Consider the following 15,080-nt stretch of genomic DNA (forward strand, 5'->3'; position numbering starts at 1 on the left):
TCTCGAGTTCTCTAGTTCAATTCCTACCCTTTTGTGGCAACACATGCACCCCACCCAATCCGACATATTCTAAATTGAACCTTTTATTTATGGAGGTTCTCATATAATTTTAAAAAATATTTTATTTTGTATTTAGAATTTTTAAATCTTATATTTTATTTAAACCATTGAAAATTTAATTTTTTTTAATTTATAAATCCAAATAAAAAAATAAAATACCAAAATATTCATAAAAATTCAAATAATTATTTTAAAAATATTATATAATAAAACTTAATTAAAACTAATTAATTTTGATGAGAATCAGATCCGTTAGATCTAGAAATTTATCAGTATACGGGAGCACTCCACCTTCAATTGCAGACCACGATCCACCTAGCTTTCTCAAACTGACTCAGCAGTTCCCATGACCTATAGTCCACTGCAGGAGCTCATGATTGGACCATCAAAGTCAGCCAATAGACTAGGGGATGCAATCCCAAATTATGGATTTCAGATTCTCCCCTAGAGAAAAAAAAAATTATAGTCTCCCCAGACCATGATGTAACCATGACTCTATAGTGTATAGGGATAATCTCTCGCACATGTACATGCCTCACCCTCATTAACGAATCTCAAAACGACTACCTATGTACGTGTCGTGTAATGATATATAATGAGGTTTTAGCTCTGTCTCTAAAGGCTATTCATCACACGCAAGGGCCACACAGCCCCTCAGCTCTCATTTGGGCATACTCCAACCTCATCAAAGGCTAACCCACTAAACCCTTCTCAGTAGATCCATATGTCCAGGTATCTTGAGTTTTTTCAAACTCGGCTAGCCTAACACATCGAGCCTAATCCGAGTATCAACAAATCGTATTTGTCTAATATGGTTCATAAAAGTACCACACTCCTGCTGAGTTTATGTTTCATTATATAAAATACTCATACAAGCTCTCATAAAGCCTTTAAAGGCCACATAAACCCAACTAAGGGGCTAGTTGATATCAAGCAATGCTACATCTCGAGTTCTCAAGTTCAATTCCTACCGTAGAACTACTCAAAAAAAAAAAAAAGGTTAATTTGTAAGAGGAATTTCTCCCATAAACACATACATATATGTTGACACGTGTAGCCCTCATGTGGCCTTGCCGGTTTTTGTGGGCTTCACTATTTTTATAGGAAGAATCACATGTTTATTAAAGCTTGTCCATTGTTAATGAATCATTTTTCTCTATATGACCTTACCATGTAATGTGGGATAGATTTCATACCTCAAAATCAAGTAGTGTGGTACTTGAGCTTTCTTGATTCTTTGCTTTTACTTACTGACGAAATTTTGTAAACTTGGAAGAGCACAAAATTGATGAAGAAACACTTAGTCATCAACTTTTACATGTTGATAAGGCTTCCACATCTTCGGTCTTTGGATTCTCCTATATATAAAGAAATCATCTTCTTCATCCCATCATTTCAAAGATCACAAATTTAACTCTTTCACTGATCTTTAGAGTTTCTATGCCACCACCTAGTCTCTCTACATATCCCTTCATGACAAAGAAACCAAGATGCATTTCAATGCATTGTGTTTCTTCTATATTATGCAATTCCCAGATTTAACACTTCTTCACATAGAGTGTCATATCTCGTTAACCTTGTATTACCTCTCTTTGAAGTTTACAGTTATAAATCATACTCATGGCAAATTATGAAACCTTTTTGAATGAGCCATAAAAGGCTTCGAGGAATACAAAAATGTTCCTTAACATTCTACATCTTTCCATTTATTGCATAATAAAACATGAGCATCCCATGATAAAAATATGATATCTCTCAACTCATAAAAAGTTCATCTCTGAAACTTTTTAGTATTGAAATACACTAAAAATACAAAATAGTGCTCAATTGCATCTCTAAATCACCTCATTTAGTGAGTTTTCTATTTAATGACATTCATGTCACAATACAATTTTTATAGCAGAAAATCAAGTAGCGCAACTCTCAATAAAATAACTGTTCCTCTCAATCTACAAAATATTTCTTCGTGAATTTTTTCTATTGAAAAATAAACTCAAAACCAAAGCATACAATCATTACATGAATTCCAAATAATATTTGCTTTAGAGAAATAAATATTTGACATTCACATCACAAAATATATCATACTGTAGAATTTTAGGATGAATACTATTTAGTAAAATTGTTTTCCTCGCTATCCTCATGGAGTTTCCCTTTCAAATCTATTTTGTTTGAAAGTAGACACAGAATGACAACAAATATGTCTCTATAGACCTCATATCACTATGTTCAGTAAGCTTGATAAATATAAATGAGAACACCAAACTATTGAAAATTCAGGATGACCTCTCTCCAATCCAAAATTTTTATTCCTTATTTCCAATGGATATTTCTCTCTCAAATAATTTTTATTATAAACTAGATTCAAAATGGAAATTTAAAAACTTGTTTTGGGTCTTAAAACATATATTAAGAATGGAAATAAAATCATGACTTCTAAGTCATTGAAACAATTTTCGTTGCAGAAAACAACACTTGTGCACCATTCAAATAAATGACCATATCTTTCAAACCACAAGGATTTTATTTATGAAACTAATTTTATTTTAAAGTAGACTCAACTTGATGAGATATAATCAAATTTCAGCTAAAACTAAAATAATATGATTGGTGGAAAAATCCACGGAACTCAATGGATAGTTCCTGGATTTTGCAATGTCAGAACTGACACCCTTCATTGATGAGCAATAACTCTCAGTTCTCCAAGGATCTCCCGCTGAAATTTTGCAAGTAGATCCTATTCTCAAAAAATACATAATATCACTGAAGTATACATCAAAGAAATAGCTTATTATATTGTTCATATCAGTGCTCCAAAACAACAAGAATACTCGATTCTGCAGAGTGCCTTCTTGGTGTTTGAACGTGCCAATAATTCTTCCGGATGTGCATCACTTGACCACAAAAGTCCTTTGTTTTCTTATATCTCATTCGCAACTCACAAAAAATAGCGAAATAAAGAAAATAGGGCAGCAAGTAGATCTAGGTCTGATACCAATGAGAATTGGACTATGTGATCAAGCACGGTATATATAAATAAAAAAATTTCTTATTATTACAACGGCAATACCACTCACAATGTCCAATTACAAACAAATAAATAAATAAATAAAACATAATTCTCACTTGCTACCACTATTTAATACAATTCCTTAAATCAAAACCTTAACGCATTACTTTATAAAAATAGAAGAGCTCAACACAAAAAATAAAATTTAAAAAAGTAAAATTGTTGAAGATTACCTCAACCGGGCTTAGTACACCCCACGACGAGTCTCCCCTTTCTGATGGTGGTCAAGATCTATAATCGGTCTCTTGATTCTCTTACTTATGGTAAAACCTTCTCAATAGCATATGAATATCCATCTAGAACAACTACCTAAAGCCTCAATAGCTTAGTCTTGATCAAGCTTCATTAGCTTGATCTTTAAAGAGATGAGAGATATAAATCAAAGAAAGAGGGAGAGATCTACTAGCAACCCACAAATCAAGATCCAATCTCAAGCTAGGTTGTACCCCTTAGAACCCACAAGAGAGTTAGAGAAAATATAGCTTGGGTGCCCCTTTGAGAATTCAAAGAGATTAGTCTAGGTTGGGGCATGCCCCCTCTTGAAACTTAAGGAGAGAGAGATGAAGCCCTAAATGGGAGTGCCCCTTTTAGAATTCTTGGAGAGAGATATGAGAGAAGAGGTATAAAGATTTTGGTAGAGGGGGCGATACTCTTTTTATATATTTTTTATGCCTTAGGATTTGCCATCAATTTATAGGATCGAATGTGCCCCCTTTAGAATTCTTGGAGAGAGATAAGAGAGAAGAGCTGTAAAGATTTTGATAGAGAAGGATAGACCCTTTTTATAGATTTTTTATGCCTTAGGGTTCATCAATTTGTATGATTAAATCTTCACCGTCGATCTAAGAAGTCTTGTGGGGTGCAAGATGTGAGTCATCCATTCTTTTGATCCACCATCAAGATTTTAAAGAATGTAATAAAATCTTATTCTCCCCTTCCTAAACTTATTCCCATCAAATAAATTAAATAAAAAAAATAGCTATTTACTTTATTAAATATTCATTCTTTATTTTTCAATCAAACTTTCTTGATTCACAAGACATTCTAAAAGCCATTTATTTCATTCCATATGCAAGTAAGCTTTACACCACAAAAGGAAAGCTAACTAATATGAGATCCTCTCATCATATTTAGATGGAGAGAGAGCAATCTCTATGAGTGGGGCATGCCACCCTTTGGTGGCCTCTCATGGGCCCCACCTAATAGCCCACATGTAAAAATTGGGACTCCAAATATTATTAAGGGTCCTACATATTTTTAGAAAATATTAATTTTTATTTTTAAGATTTTTATATCTCTTAGTTTATTTAAAACATTAGAAATTGAATTTTTCTAGATTTAAAACTCCAAATGACAAAATTAAAATATCATAAGATTCACAAAAATTCAAATAAACATTATAAAAACCATATACATAAAATTAATTAAAACTAATTAATTTTAATGGGAATCAGGTCCGTCTAGGTCTAGGAATTTATCAATGTACTCGAGCACTCCAACTTCAACTGCAGACCACGATCCACCTAGCTTTCTCAAACTGACCCAGCAATTCCCATGACCCACAGTTTACCGCAAAGGCTCATGATTGGACCACTAAAGTCAAATAATAAACTAGGAGATGCAATTCCAATATGTGAATTACAAGTTCTCCCTTAGAGACAAATCTATTGTCCCCTAGACCATGATGCAACCACAACTCTATGGTCTATAGGAGTAATCTCTCATATATGTACACGTTTCATCTTCAATGGTGGATCACTATCTCGAGACATCTATCTATGTAGATGTCGTGTGATGATACAACGATGAGGTTTTAACCATGTTTCTAAAGGTTATTCATCACACACAAGGGTCACACAATTCATTGAACTCTCAGCCAGGCATACTCAGACTTCATCAAGGGCTAACCCACTAAACCCTTCTTAGTTTTATCTTTATACCTAGGTACCTTGAGTTTTTCCAACTCAGCTCACTTAGCACGTCAAACCTAATCCAAGTATTAGCAAATAGCATTTGTCTAATATGATCCACACAATGACTACACTCCCCTTGAATTTATGTTTCACTATATACAATACTTATTAAACAAGCTCTCATAAGCCTTTAAATGCCACATAAATCCAGCAGTATTGAGATGTGGTATATGAGGTTGGGGTTGTCCCTCAGTGAATACCCATGGTTTTGGCCGAGAGATAGTCTGTTTGTGCGCTTGTGGGGAGGTACCATGGGCAAAGAGTCAACAATGCATCCCCAAAGCATTTGCATGTAATAGCCATATTTACGGAAGCCAACTTCCCAGGAAGGTGCTTTTGAAAGGAAAGCACTTGTGCTTGAAGAGAGGAACCCCACAACCTTTGTGCTTTGTGGAATTCAAAGAGATTAGTCTAGGTTGGGGCATGCCCCCTCTTGAAACTTAAGGAGAGAGAGATGAAGCCCTAAATGGGAGTGCCCCTTTTAGAATTCTTGGAGAGAGATATGAGAGAAGAGGTATAAAGATTTTGGTAGAGGGGGCGATACTCTTTTTATATATTTTTTATGCCTTAGGATTTGCCATCAATTTATAGGATCGAATGTGCCCCCTTTAGAATTCTTGGAGAGAGATAAGAGAGAAGAGCTGTAAAGATTTTGATAGAGAAGGATAGACCCTTTTTATAGATTTTTTATGCCTTAGGGTTCATCAATTTGTATGATTAAATCTTCACCGTCGATCTAAGAAGTCTTGTGGGGTGCAAGATGTGAGTCATCCATTCTTTTGATCCACCATCAAGATTTTAAAGAATGTAATAAAATCTTATTCTCCCCTTCCTAAACTTATTCCCATCAAATAAATTAAATAAAAAAAATAGCTATTTACTTTATTAAATATTCATTCTTTATTTTTCAATCAAACTTTCTTGATTCACAAGACATTCTAAAAGCCATTTATTTCATTCCATATGCAAGTAAGCTTTACACCACAAAAGGAAAGCTAACTAATATGAGATCCTCTCATCATATTTAGATGGAGAGAGAGCAATCTCTATGAGTGGGGCATGCCACCCTTTGGTGGCCTCTCATGGGCCCCACCTAATAGCCCACATGTAAAAATTGGGACTCCAAATATTATTAAGGGTCCTACATATTTTTAGAAAATATTAATTTTTATTTTTAAGATTTTTATATCTCTTAGTTTATTTAAAACATTAGAAATTGAATTTTTCTAGATTTAAAACTCCAAATGACAAAATTAAAATATCATAAGATTCACAAAAATTCAAATAAACATTATAAAAACTACATAAAATTAATTAAAACTAATTAATTTTAATGGGAATCAGGTCCGTCTAGGTCTAGGAATTTATCAATGTACTCGAGCACTCCAACTTCAACTGCAGACCACGATCCACCTAGCTTTCTCAAACTGACCCAGCAATTCCCATGACCCACAGTTTACCGCAAAGGCTCATGATTGGACCACTAAAGTCAAATAATAAACTAGGAGATGCAATTCCAATATGTGAATTACAAGTTCTCCCTTAGAGACAAATCTATTGTCCCCTAGACCATGATGCAACCACAACTCTATGGTCTATAGGAGTAATCTCTCATATATGTACACGTTTCATCTTCAATGGTGGATCACTATCTCGAGACATCTATCTATGTAGATGTCGTGTGATGATACAACGATGAGGTTTTAACCATGTTTCTAAAGGTTATTCATCACACACAAGGGTCACACAATTCATTGAACTCTCAGCCAGGCATACTCAGACTTCATCAAGGGCTAACCCACTAAACCCTTCTTAGTTTTATCTTTATACCTAGGTACCTTGAGTTTTTCCAACTCAGCTCACTTAGCACGTCAAACCTAATCCAAGTATTAGCAAATAGCATTTGTCTAATATGATCCACACAATGACTACACTCCCCTTGAATTTATGTTTCACTATATACAATACTTATTATACAAGCTCTCATAAGCCTTTAAATGCCACATAAATCCAGCAGTATTGAGATGTGGTATATGAGGTTGGGGTTGTCCCTCAGTGAATACCCATGGTTTTGGCCGAGAGATAGTCTGTTTGTGCGCTTGTGGGGAGGTACCATGGGCAAAGAGTCAACAATGCATCCCCAAAGCATTTGCATGTAATAGCCATATTTACGGAAGCCAACTTCCCAGGAAGGTGCTTTTGAAAGGAAAGCACTTGTGCTTGAAGAGAGGAACCCCACAACCTTTGTGCTTTGTGGACTTGTCATGGGTGGTGCAACTTGAATTCACTAGACTCCAGACTGCACCACTTATTGGTCAATTTTAATGGACCAATTATGAGCCATTGGATGAGATCGTGGGCATCGTGGGCTATGGGTTCCGTTGGGTCGATTTGAAAAACTTGTTAGAGCCTTTCAGGGTAAGCCGTGTGGAGTGTCATTACACTGAGAGCCCCAAAACCTACGGTACCTAATCTCCATTTAAGATTTTCCAAGAGCCCAAAACACTTTAATTTGTCAAACTAAAGCAAAAAATGTTTTTTAGTTGTTTTTTGGGAATTTTAGATAATTTTTATGGAGTCAAAATGGCTTGAAATTTTTGTAAAAATACCAAATAAGGGAATACTGGTGGCCTTTTATTAGAAATCAAAGTGAAAAGATTTAAATATGTTTTTACTTTGATTTAAATTTCAAAGTGAACCAAAATGAAATGATTCAATGGAGATATATATATTGATTTGAAACTAAAAACTATTTCTATTGATTAAAATCATTTTAAAGTTTTAAAGTGAACCAAAATGAAATTATTCTTTCTTTTTGCCAGCTAGTCACTAACTGTTCTTCATGACCAATCCATCTTATTCATCAATCTACCCCAAAAAAAGAAAAAGAAAAAAAGAAGAAACAGAAGGCATGTCAACATGTGAAGGGCATGCATCCCTGTTTTATTAATCTACAACCATAACCAGGCCAGTGGGCTTCTCAACACATACAAGGCTGCATGCACCATTGTGTAGGTGCCTGAGAACTCATCAGTAAGCTCCCGTAAATGATGTACACATTAATGCCTTGCATGGTATGGAATGCGGATCCCCTTGCACTCCTTGGGTGGATTGCTTGGTGTTTTCCATTCTACTAAAACCAGCGACTGCATCCACTGCTTGCTGATGGAACTTCTCCGTTGACTACTCACTCTGTTACAACAAAGAGAATTTCTTCAAGGGAAGGACATGCCACATGGGGTTCATGATATATGGCTGGAGCCACAAGCATGAGAAAAGAAGTGAGAAATAACACATTGTATGTGTATATGTATGCTGCCAGTGGAGCTGCAGCAGAGCCAATCAAAGGGGCATCCAACCACTTGAAATTCCAGATTCAATTCATCCACAGAGAGGTAGAAGGCAATCTCACAAAGGAAGGTTAATACGCTCAGAGAATTGGAGTATTTGGGAGTAGATCCTGTCACCTCCGATGTCTCTCCCAGTCGCACCAGCAGCAACACGCATAATGTCCTCAATTAAGGCAACATTACCCATGATATCCACATGAGCCCCGCTCTGCATCCCCCTGCCTTCCAGCAGATTGGTAGGTGGCAGATGGCGGTACTCCCTCACGTGCGTGGGCATGCCTTCAGGATTGAACCGGTTCTTCCCACGCCATCCTTTGGCACACATGAAGCCGGCGCTGAGGACCGGCACACTCTCGTCCCCATCCACCAGGTATACCCCACCTTTCAGGCAACCACCACCACCACTCGCCCCACTGTCAATCTTGAAAGGGATGCTGCACTTGTCAGAGGGCGAGTCCTTGTACACGTAAGACCTCTCTGTTGGGATACCCACCCCATATAAGCAGTACATTTCCATCTCTGGAGCATTCGGCAGCCTGCATCAACAACCACCAAGAGAATAGAGTTGATTTGTAGCGAGGAGGGAGTGAACAACTTAAATTTGACAAATCCTCTGTGAAGATGCAGAAATATGCATGCATGCATACTTACTTGGTCTCGAGCGGATTTGACCAGTATCTGTAGTGGTTATACGTTGGGTGGTCCAAGTCATCTGCAATTCCATGAGAGAACTGAGAATCCGCACGCCTCATCAGCCTGGGGGCAACAAAGCGCAGCAGATCCACGATGTTTCCAGACGTGTATGCTTTCCCCTCTGCAACTGCTCTGATGCTTTCCTTGCTCATCTCATGATACTCAGTCCATACTTCTCCTCCACATGATGAATTGCGGCCAGTGGGTGAGTTCAATCCAAACAGCACCACCTGTTGCATGAGCCAGCACAAAGCTCCTCATCAAAGACCTACACAATTATAGGGGCCCATTACATAGCAGGATTCAGATACACATTCCCAACAAAGAATATGTACCATGTCAAGCCCTCAAGTTTTGATAAAACAGCGGAACATATAAGTCTTTATTTCAAATTAAAACTCTAGCACCCTGATCAGTAGCATGCCAACATGTTGAAATATAAGAAACTGGCGGATGCGGATGCTAATGCCCCTAAACTCTGGCACACTGCCCCAAAAATAGCAATCTAAGAGGAAGAAAGATGACCAACTATGGGAATAGTTCACCAGTCATGTAGTGAGGAATTTTTATTCATTTCATGAGCATTACATCTACCATGGAAAACATGCATGTAATCAGACAGCACAATAAATAAATAAAATGACCAAATATCATATTTTGAGATACAAAGTCCTATCTCAAAATAAATAAAGATAGTCACATGCAAAGAAATACCCAATCTTTTGGTAGAGGCAGCGTGAGAAAAGGCAGGCCACCATTCCGTATGCAATAGAGAAAAACAGAAACTGGTTCTAGTTTCATCAGCCAAAAAATGTTTAGGCCCTTTCTACACATTAGATGAAATCATGAGTTAAAAACTTTCTCATGATAAAGCTTTCATCTAGTTCTTCTAGGCTTCTAGCAAAATACAACTAAAAATCCTAGCTAGAAACATATGAAATCAGTACTAAGAATTCCTGATATTACAAAAAATGTAATCCTTAATGCAATGGAATTTTATTCCTTTCAACTGACTTAGAAAGGTAAATCAGCAAGCAAAGCATGAGAAACAGACCTAGAGAGACTAGACATTATGAGCAGTGAATAAAACCCCCACCAAGGAGGAACTCTATTTGTACCAGAATCTGAGGTCCTATTAGCAAAATTAGAGAAAACAAAAGGATAAGAAGTCACATTCATGGGAGATCTCCCTTTGACTCCATTAGAGTGAGATTGACATCAGGTCATCTCTGAATCCAAGACAGTCATATAAGACATAAATTTGGACGAGAAGCACCTCGAGGGGACAACTTCACAAGAGATTGAGAGGACATCACCCCTTTTTGTGCTACGGGAAAGTTCCACGTAGTCAATGATCCTTATTTGATTTATCCTCCCCGTTGGGGGGGGCTTGGTACGTATCTCTAGGTTTTTCAATCACAGCTATTTGACGCTCTTCAACTGCCACAAGAGCACCAGTCAATGAAATCGATGCAATCAAGCCCTAATTCACTGACATGTTTTTTAGCCCATGAAGCTTCATCAATCAGAGGAATGAAATAATTCATTTCTTCTCATTGATTGGTAGACTCTTGTTTAACAAACAAGACCACTGGATAATCATCATCTTTATTGCCTCTCCAATTATTACGAGGTTTTGTATTCAGTTCATCAAATGTCCTGATCCAATTCAAAGACAGCATTGCCAAATATCAGCAAGTCCAAAGCAATTATCTTATGCTCAGAGTCAAAGGGTTTCCAATCACATGGTTAGTCTCAGCGGTCATGTCATTTTACTTGATGGTTCCCACTTTCTTCTCTGGGAAAGGAAGGGGAGTGCAGTGGAAAACCTCTTTTGTTCCCTTCATGTCATCCAGCTGATCTACTGCTTCTCTCCAACTACAAAGATGATAACTGTGCACTTACAATCTTCAATCCTGACCATCTTGAGCATGTAGATTAGCTTGTCTTAAGCTGGAAGACTCCACTGTATCCAGAGATACATTCTCAAGTCCTGAATTTCCTAAGAGTCAAGGTGATGCTGTTATAAGTGGCTAGGATTTCTCGTATGAAGTCATGCTCCTTGAACATTTGTCCATGCACTCCAAATTTTATGGTTCCCCAGATTTTTCTTAGTCACACATATAATATTTTCATTAACATTTTCCGTACGAATATCAAACTACATATGACATATTTCATGACATTTTCCTTACCAAATATCAATTCTCTGATGATCCCACATTCAAGTTAAAATGGAGAATGATATGAGGAAAACCTAGTGCTTAACACAAAAACAAAAACTTTAGATGGTTCCATTGCAACACAGGCTGGAGGCAGAGGGTCCTTGTGGAGGTTTAGAATGAGATGTCTAAATGAAATACCTTGTAAAAATAGACCCTACCATTTACACTTTACTCAACAGTGATGTAATTTGAATTAGTTTTAAAGTCCAATTTGGCAAGAGCCCCCCGCCCCCCCCACCCCCCCACCTTCCCCTTCACCTCCCCTCCCCCTCCGCACCCTCCAAACGAACCCAAAAGAAAAGGAAAAAAGGCCCTACTTGGCAAGAAGAATATGCCTTCCTTGGGGGCTGCTGTGCAATGTCCAATTTTTGGATCCCGATGCTAAACCTACCCATATGAAAAGCTAATGTACATTCTGCACAGAAGCCTTCAACAGGCGGTTTAGAGAAACCTACTTCTCAAATACTCCATTTATGAAGGGAGATCAAACATGTTGACAAACTTAAGATTTCCTTGAACATTCTTAAATAAGTTGCCAGAGCAGGGTTTGAACAATTCAACAATGAAATTGGAAGAGGAGAGTCAAGGAGGAGCAGATGAAGGAGAGGAATGAATGCATTGCAACACTCATGAGGTATCCAAACATAGTCCCCATTGCCTTAATCAAATCTAGACAGGAACCATAATCTGTTACCTTGGAGTCAGGTCTTTCTAGAATGGAAGAAGGTAACTGCGATGATAGCTTGCCAAAGGAGATGATCCTTCCATAGTGGACTTTCTCGTTTCTGGTGGCATCCAACTTGCCATTACTGGAGTTGCCTGAGCCAGATTGCTGATTCACATATGCCTTGGAACAGTCCTTCAGTGAATTGCAGCAATAACCCTCTTCAGGAGACCAATCCAAGTCACCCCAGATTGTTTCTCCACCCTTTGGCAGCAGAGACATGATAGAGTCCCAAGTGCGAGAGACACGCATGATGTGCCCAAGAGTTTGAAGGCCAAGAATATCGGAATCCAGAACATAAGGGGCCATGGCCCTGCACAAATACACCGATCAAATAGACCAGCTTTTTAGAGTTCTTTTTAAAGCCAAAAATCAAAATCAAAAGAGAATATGCAGAGAGAGAGAGAGAGAGAGAGAGAGAGAGAGAGAGGGAGGGAAGACCTGGCGAAAGCGATGTCTTTTGCTTCGGCAGAGAAAATACCACTGAGGGCTTTAGGAACGCCAAGAAATGCAGGTCCAATGTTCATAACGGCTTTAATGTGGTTATGGCACCAGTGTGGACCCCCTCCCCCTCCCATGGGAGTGGGTGCCTCCACCCATTTGATGAAGTGAAGGAAGTAAAGCACCCCCATGGAGTGTGGCACCACAACCACTTTGTGGCCGTTGGTCCTCACCATCAGCTCTATCTTACTCTTCAGCCTACTCAGGGATTGATCGCGCACCTGTCCAATGGACTTATTAGTAAGAAGAGCCAGCCTACAAGGGGGACAGAAGAGCGACTACCTCTGTATTCTGGAAGGAGAGCCTCCAATCGTAAGAAGTCATGTGCATGTTCTTCCCCTCGTAGCCAATGTGAGCCAGGTTCTCGATGAGCACCGCCCAAACAAAGTAGCCGGGACCAAAGTAATCGGCAGCAACAAGGCCAGGAACAGGCCGCACCCTGATCCCTGGAGGGTCCAGCCCGGTCTCGTTGTCCAGAGACATGTGCTCCAGCCAGCAAAGAGGCCTATCCACGAACAAAACAACTATAACGATAATAATAAGAACAATGTTTGAGGTGCGTTTCACTGAAACACTTCCTCAAAGCAGCCTAGCAATAAATGTCGTATCAGATGGTGAGGAACAGCAAGAGAGAAGGGGGGGTTATGTACCTCTTGAATATTTCAGTGAAGCTTCCGCCCCACACTCTCTTCCTGAAGAGACCGTGGGCACAGGGGCGTCCTTCCCACAGCTCGAGACCCCCTGTGACGATACCAGGCACAAACACGACGGGATGAAGCTCCCTCAGCCCTTCCTTCTTCAGCTTCAACCCGGGTGGCTCCACGGGCAGCTGCAGGTAGTGAGAGGGGAGCGTGTTGTATAAGAAGAGGAGGAGCCACCACGCGGTGCATATATAGCCGATCAGCCAGCAGCACCAGTCGACGCATCTCCAATCCTTCCTCCTCTTCACCACCAACCGCAGCCTCTCATCGTCCTTCTTCTTGTCCCCATCCCACACCACCTTCTTCTCCTTCTCCTTCTCACTGAGGAAGCTGCTCTTCTTGTAATTGATCACCGCTTCCACATAGAGAAGCTTGCGAAGGACCGGTGCCATCTCAATGAATAAAGAAATCAATACAACAGTAACACCAAGTTATACTACTACTATTAGAGGATGAGAAGAAGAAGGGAGCACAGTGCCAGAGCATTGGCACTCAAGGTAACAGCCAGCGGGCGGGCGGCCGCGAAGGAGTATGAGAGCAATGCGGAGAAACCAATGGGAAAAAAGCAAAGTTCTCGCGACGCCTGTGCTCGGAACTCCATCGCTCTCCTCTCCTTGTTCTTCTTCATGCACGATTGCCTCCAAGGTAACTAACGCAGAACCCACCACCTGTCTCTTATTGCTACTACTCTACTTGATTGCTAAACTAAAAACAAAGTACCATCACGTGTCCATTTCAAGCGAATCACCATTTGTCCACCCCACCCATTCTCCTCTTTCTTTTATGCTATGCTATGATATGATATGCAGGGTTTAGGAATTACAAAACAACAAATATGTATATATCCTTCCTCCTCCTGCTTCCTGCCAGTCGTGCCTTTTCGTTATAATTGCACCACCCCCACCATTTCATTAAAATTTTCATTCATACATTCTATTCTCTCTCTCGCTCTGGATTTGCACTAAAGAGAAATCAAATGCTTCTTACCGAACTCACTCAGGATACCAGTCCAAGTGTGGAGAGAGAGAGACGCACACATCGAAAGGCACGACTTCCTAAGCTGGGGATGGGGTGCGTGCCTTGAAAATTGGAAATGGCACGCCCCCATATGCTCTAATGCTAATGTACCACACAATGGAGGGAGGGAGGGAGCGAGCGTTTGTATGTATGTATGGGCATGGGCGTGCAGAGAGATAGAGAGAGAGGAACAATCAGAATGTTGCTCATTACTGCTGCTCTTTCTCCATCGGATTCCTCTCCTTTCTTCGCTGTGGTTGTTGTCAATGAATTCCTATCCTTCGTAGTGGCTCTGGTCACTGCGGTGTTTGGTTTTTATTCAACAATAACAATTAGGGGTGGCAATGGGCTGAACACATGGTCTGGTGCGATCGGCCCAGCTCTAAAATCAAGGGAGTCAGCTACATACAATACAAGATGCAGGCAGGTTACGGGCAGGCCACACCACACCACAGGTTCAGACTGGAGCAAGCCGTACAGTGCCTGGGCCAGGACCTCTTGGGCCTAGTCAGGTTGTTCAACCGCTAGGGACTACGCCCGGCTGGGCCCTCAAACTTGACCCACACCAACTCCTAAATAACATGTGTAAATAGAGAGAGAGAGAGAGAGAGAGAGAGGGGGGGGGGGTGAGAGAAGTTGGAAGTAGCGTGGCGAGAGAAGGAGCGCAGATGAAGGTAAAAAGTGGCTGACATCCTCTTCCTTTGTTTTCTTACGAGAAAGACGTCACTCGCTAAAATAGGAAAATAGATGTTGGAAGGAACACTAG

General features: G+C 39.6%; 1 protein-coding gene across 1 annotated transcript; it reads right to left on the minus strand.

Annotated features, from left to right (window-relative positions):
- Window positions 1-8,019: 8,019 nt before the first annotated feature.
- LOC18441499 (putative phospholipid:diacylglycerol acyltransferase 2) lies at window positions 8,020-13,944 on the minus strand. Its single transcript, XM_006851729.3, has 6 exons — window positions 13,247-13,944; window positions 12,879-13,101; window positions 12,537-12,817; window positions 12,066-12,408; window positions 9,105-9,376; window positions 8,020-8,989 (listed from the first exon to the last, which is right to left on the minus strand). The coding sequence occupies exons 1-6, from the start codon at window positions 13,687-13,689 to the stop codon at window positions 8,512-8,514; spliced, it is 2,040 nt and encodes a 679-aa protein (XP_006851791.3). The 5' UTR covers window positions 13,690-13,944; the 3' UTR covers window positions 8,020-8,511.
- Window positions 13,945-15,080: the final 1,136 nt, after the last annotated feature.

Source organism: Amborella trichopoda, chromosome 11, assembly GCF_054954075.1.
Source record: "Amborella trichopoda isolate Santa Cruz 75 chromosome 11, AtrichopodaSantaCruz75HAP2 v2.0, whole genome shotgun sequence".
In the NCBI taxonomy this organism is placed as follows: domain Eukaryota; kingdom Viridiplantae; phylum Streptophyta; class Magnoliopsida; order Amborellales; family Amborellaceae; genus Amborella; species Amborella trichopoda.

What these genes read in the sequence shown, in the direction of transcription:
- LOC18441499 (XM_006851729.3), bottom strand. Translation starts at nt 13,689, where the DNA reads ATGGCACCGGTCCTTCGCAAGCTTCTCTATGTGGAAGCGGTGATCAAT. An exon ending in TAGAAAGACCTGACTCCAAG is followed by an intron (nt 9,377 to 12,065) that starts GTAACAGATTAT and finishes CTCATGCAACAG; the next exon opens with GTGGTGCTGTTTGGATTGAA. An exon ending in TCAAATCCGCTCGAGACCAA is followed by an intron (nt 8,990 to 9,104) that starts GTAAGTATGCAT and finishes TTGTTGATGCAG; the next exon opens with GCTGCCGAATGCTCCAGAGA.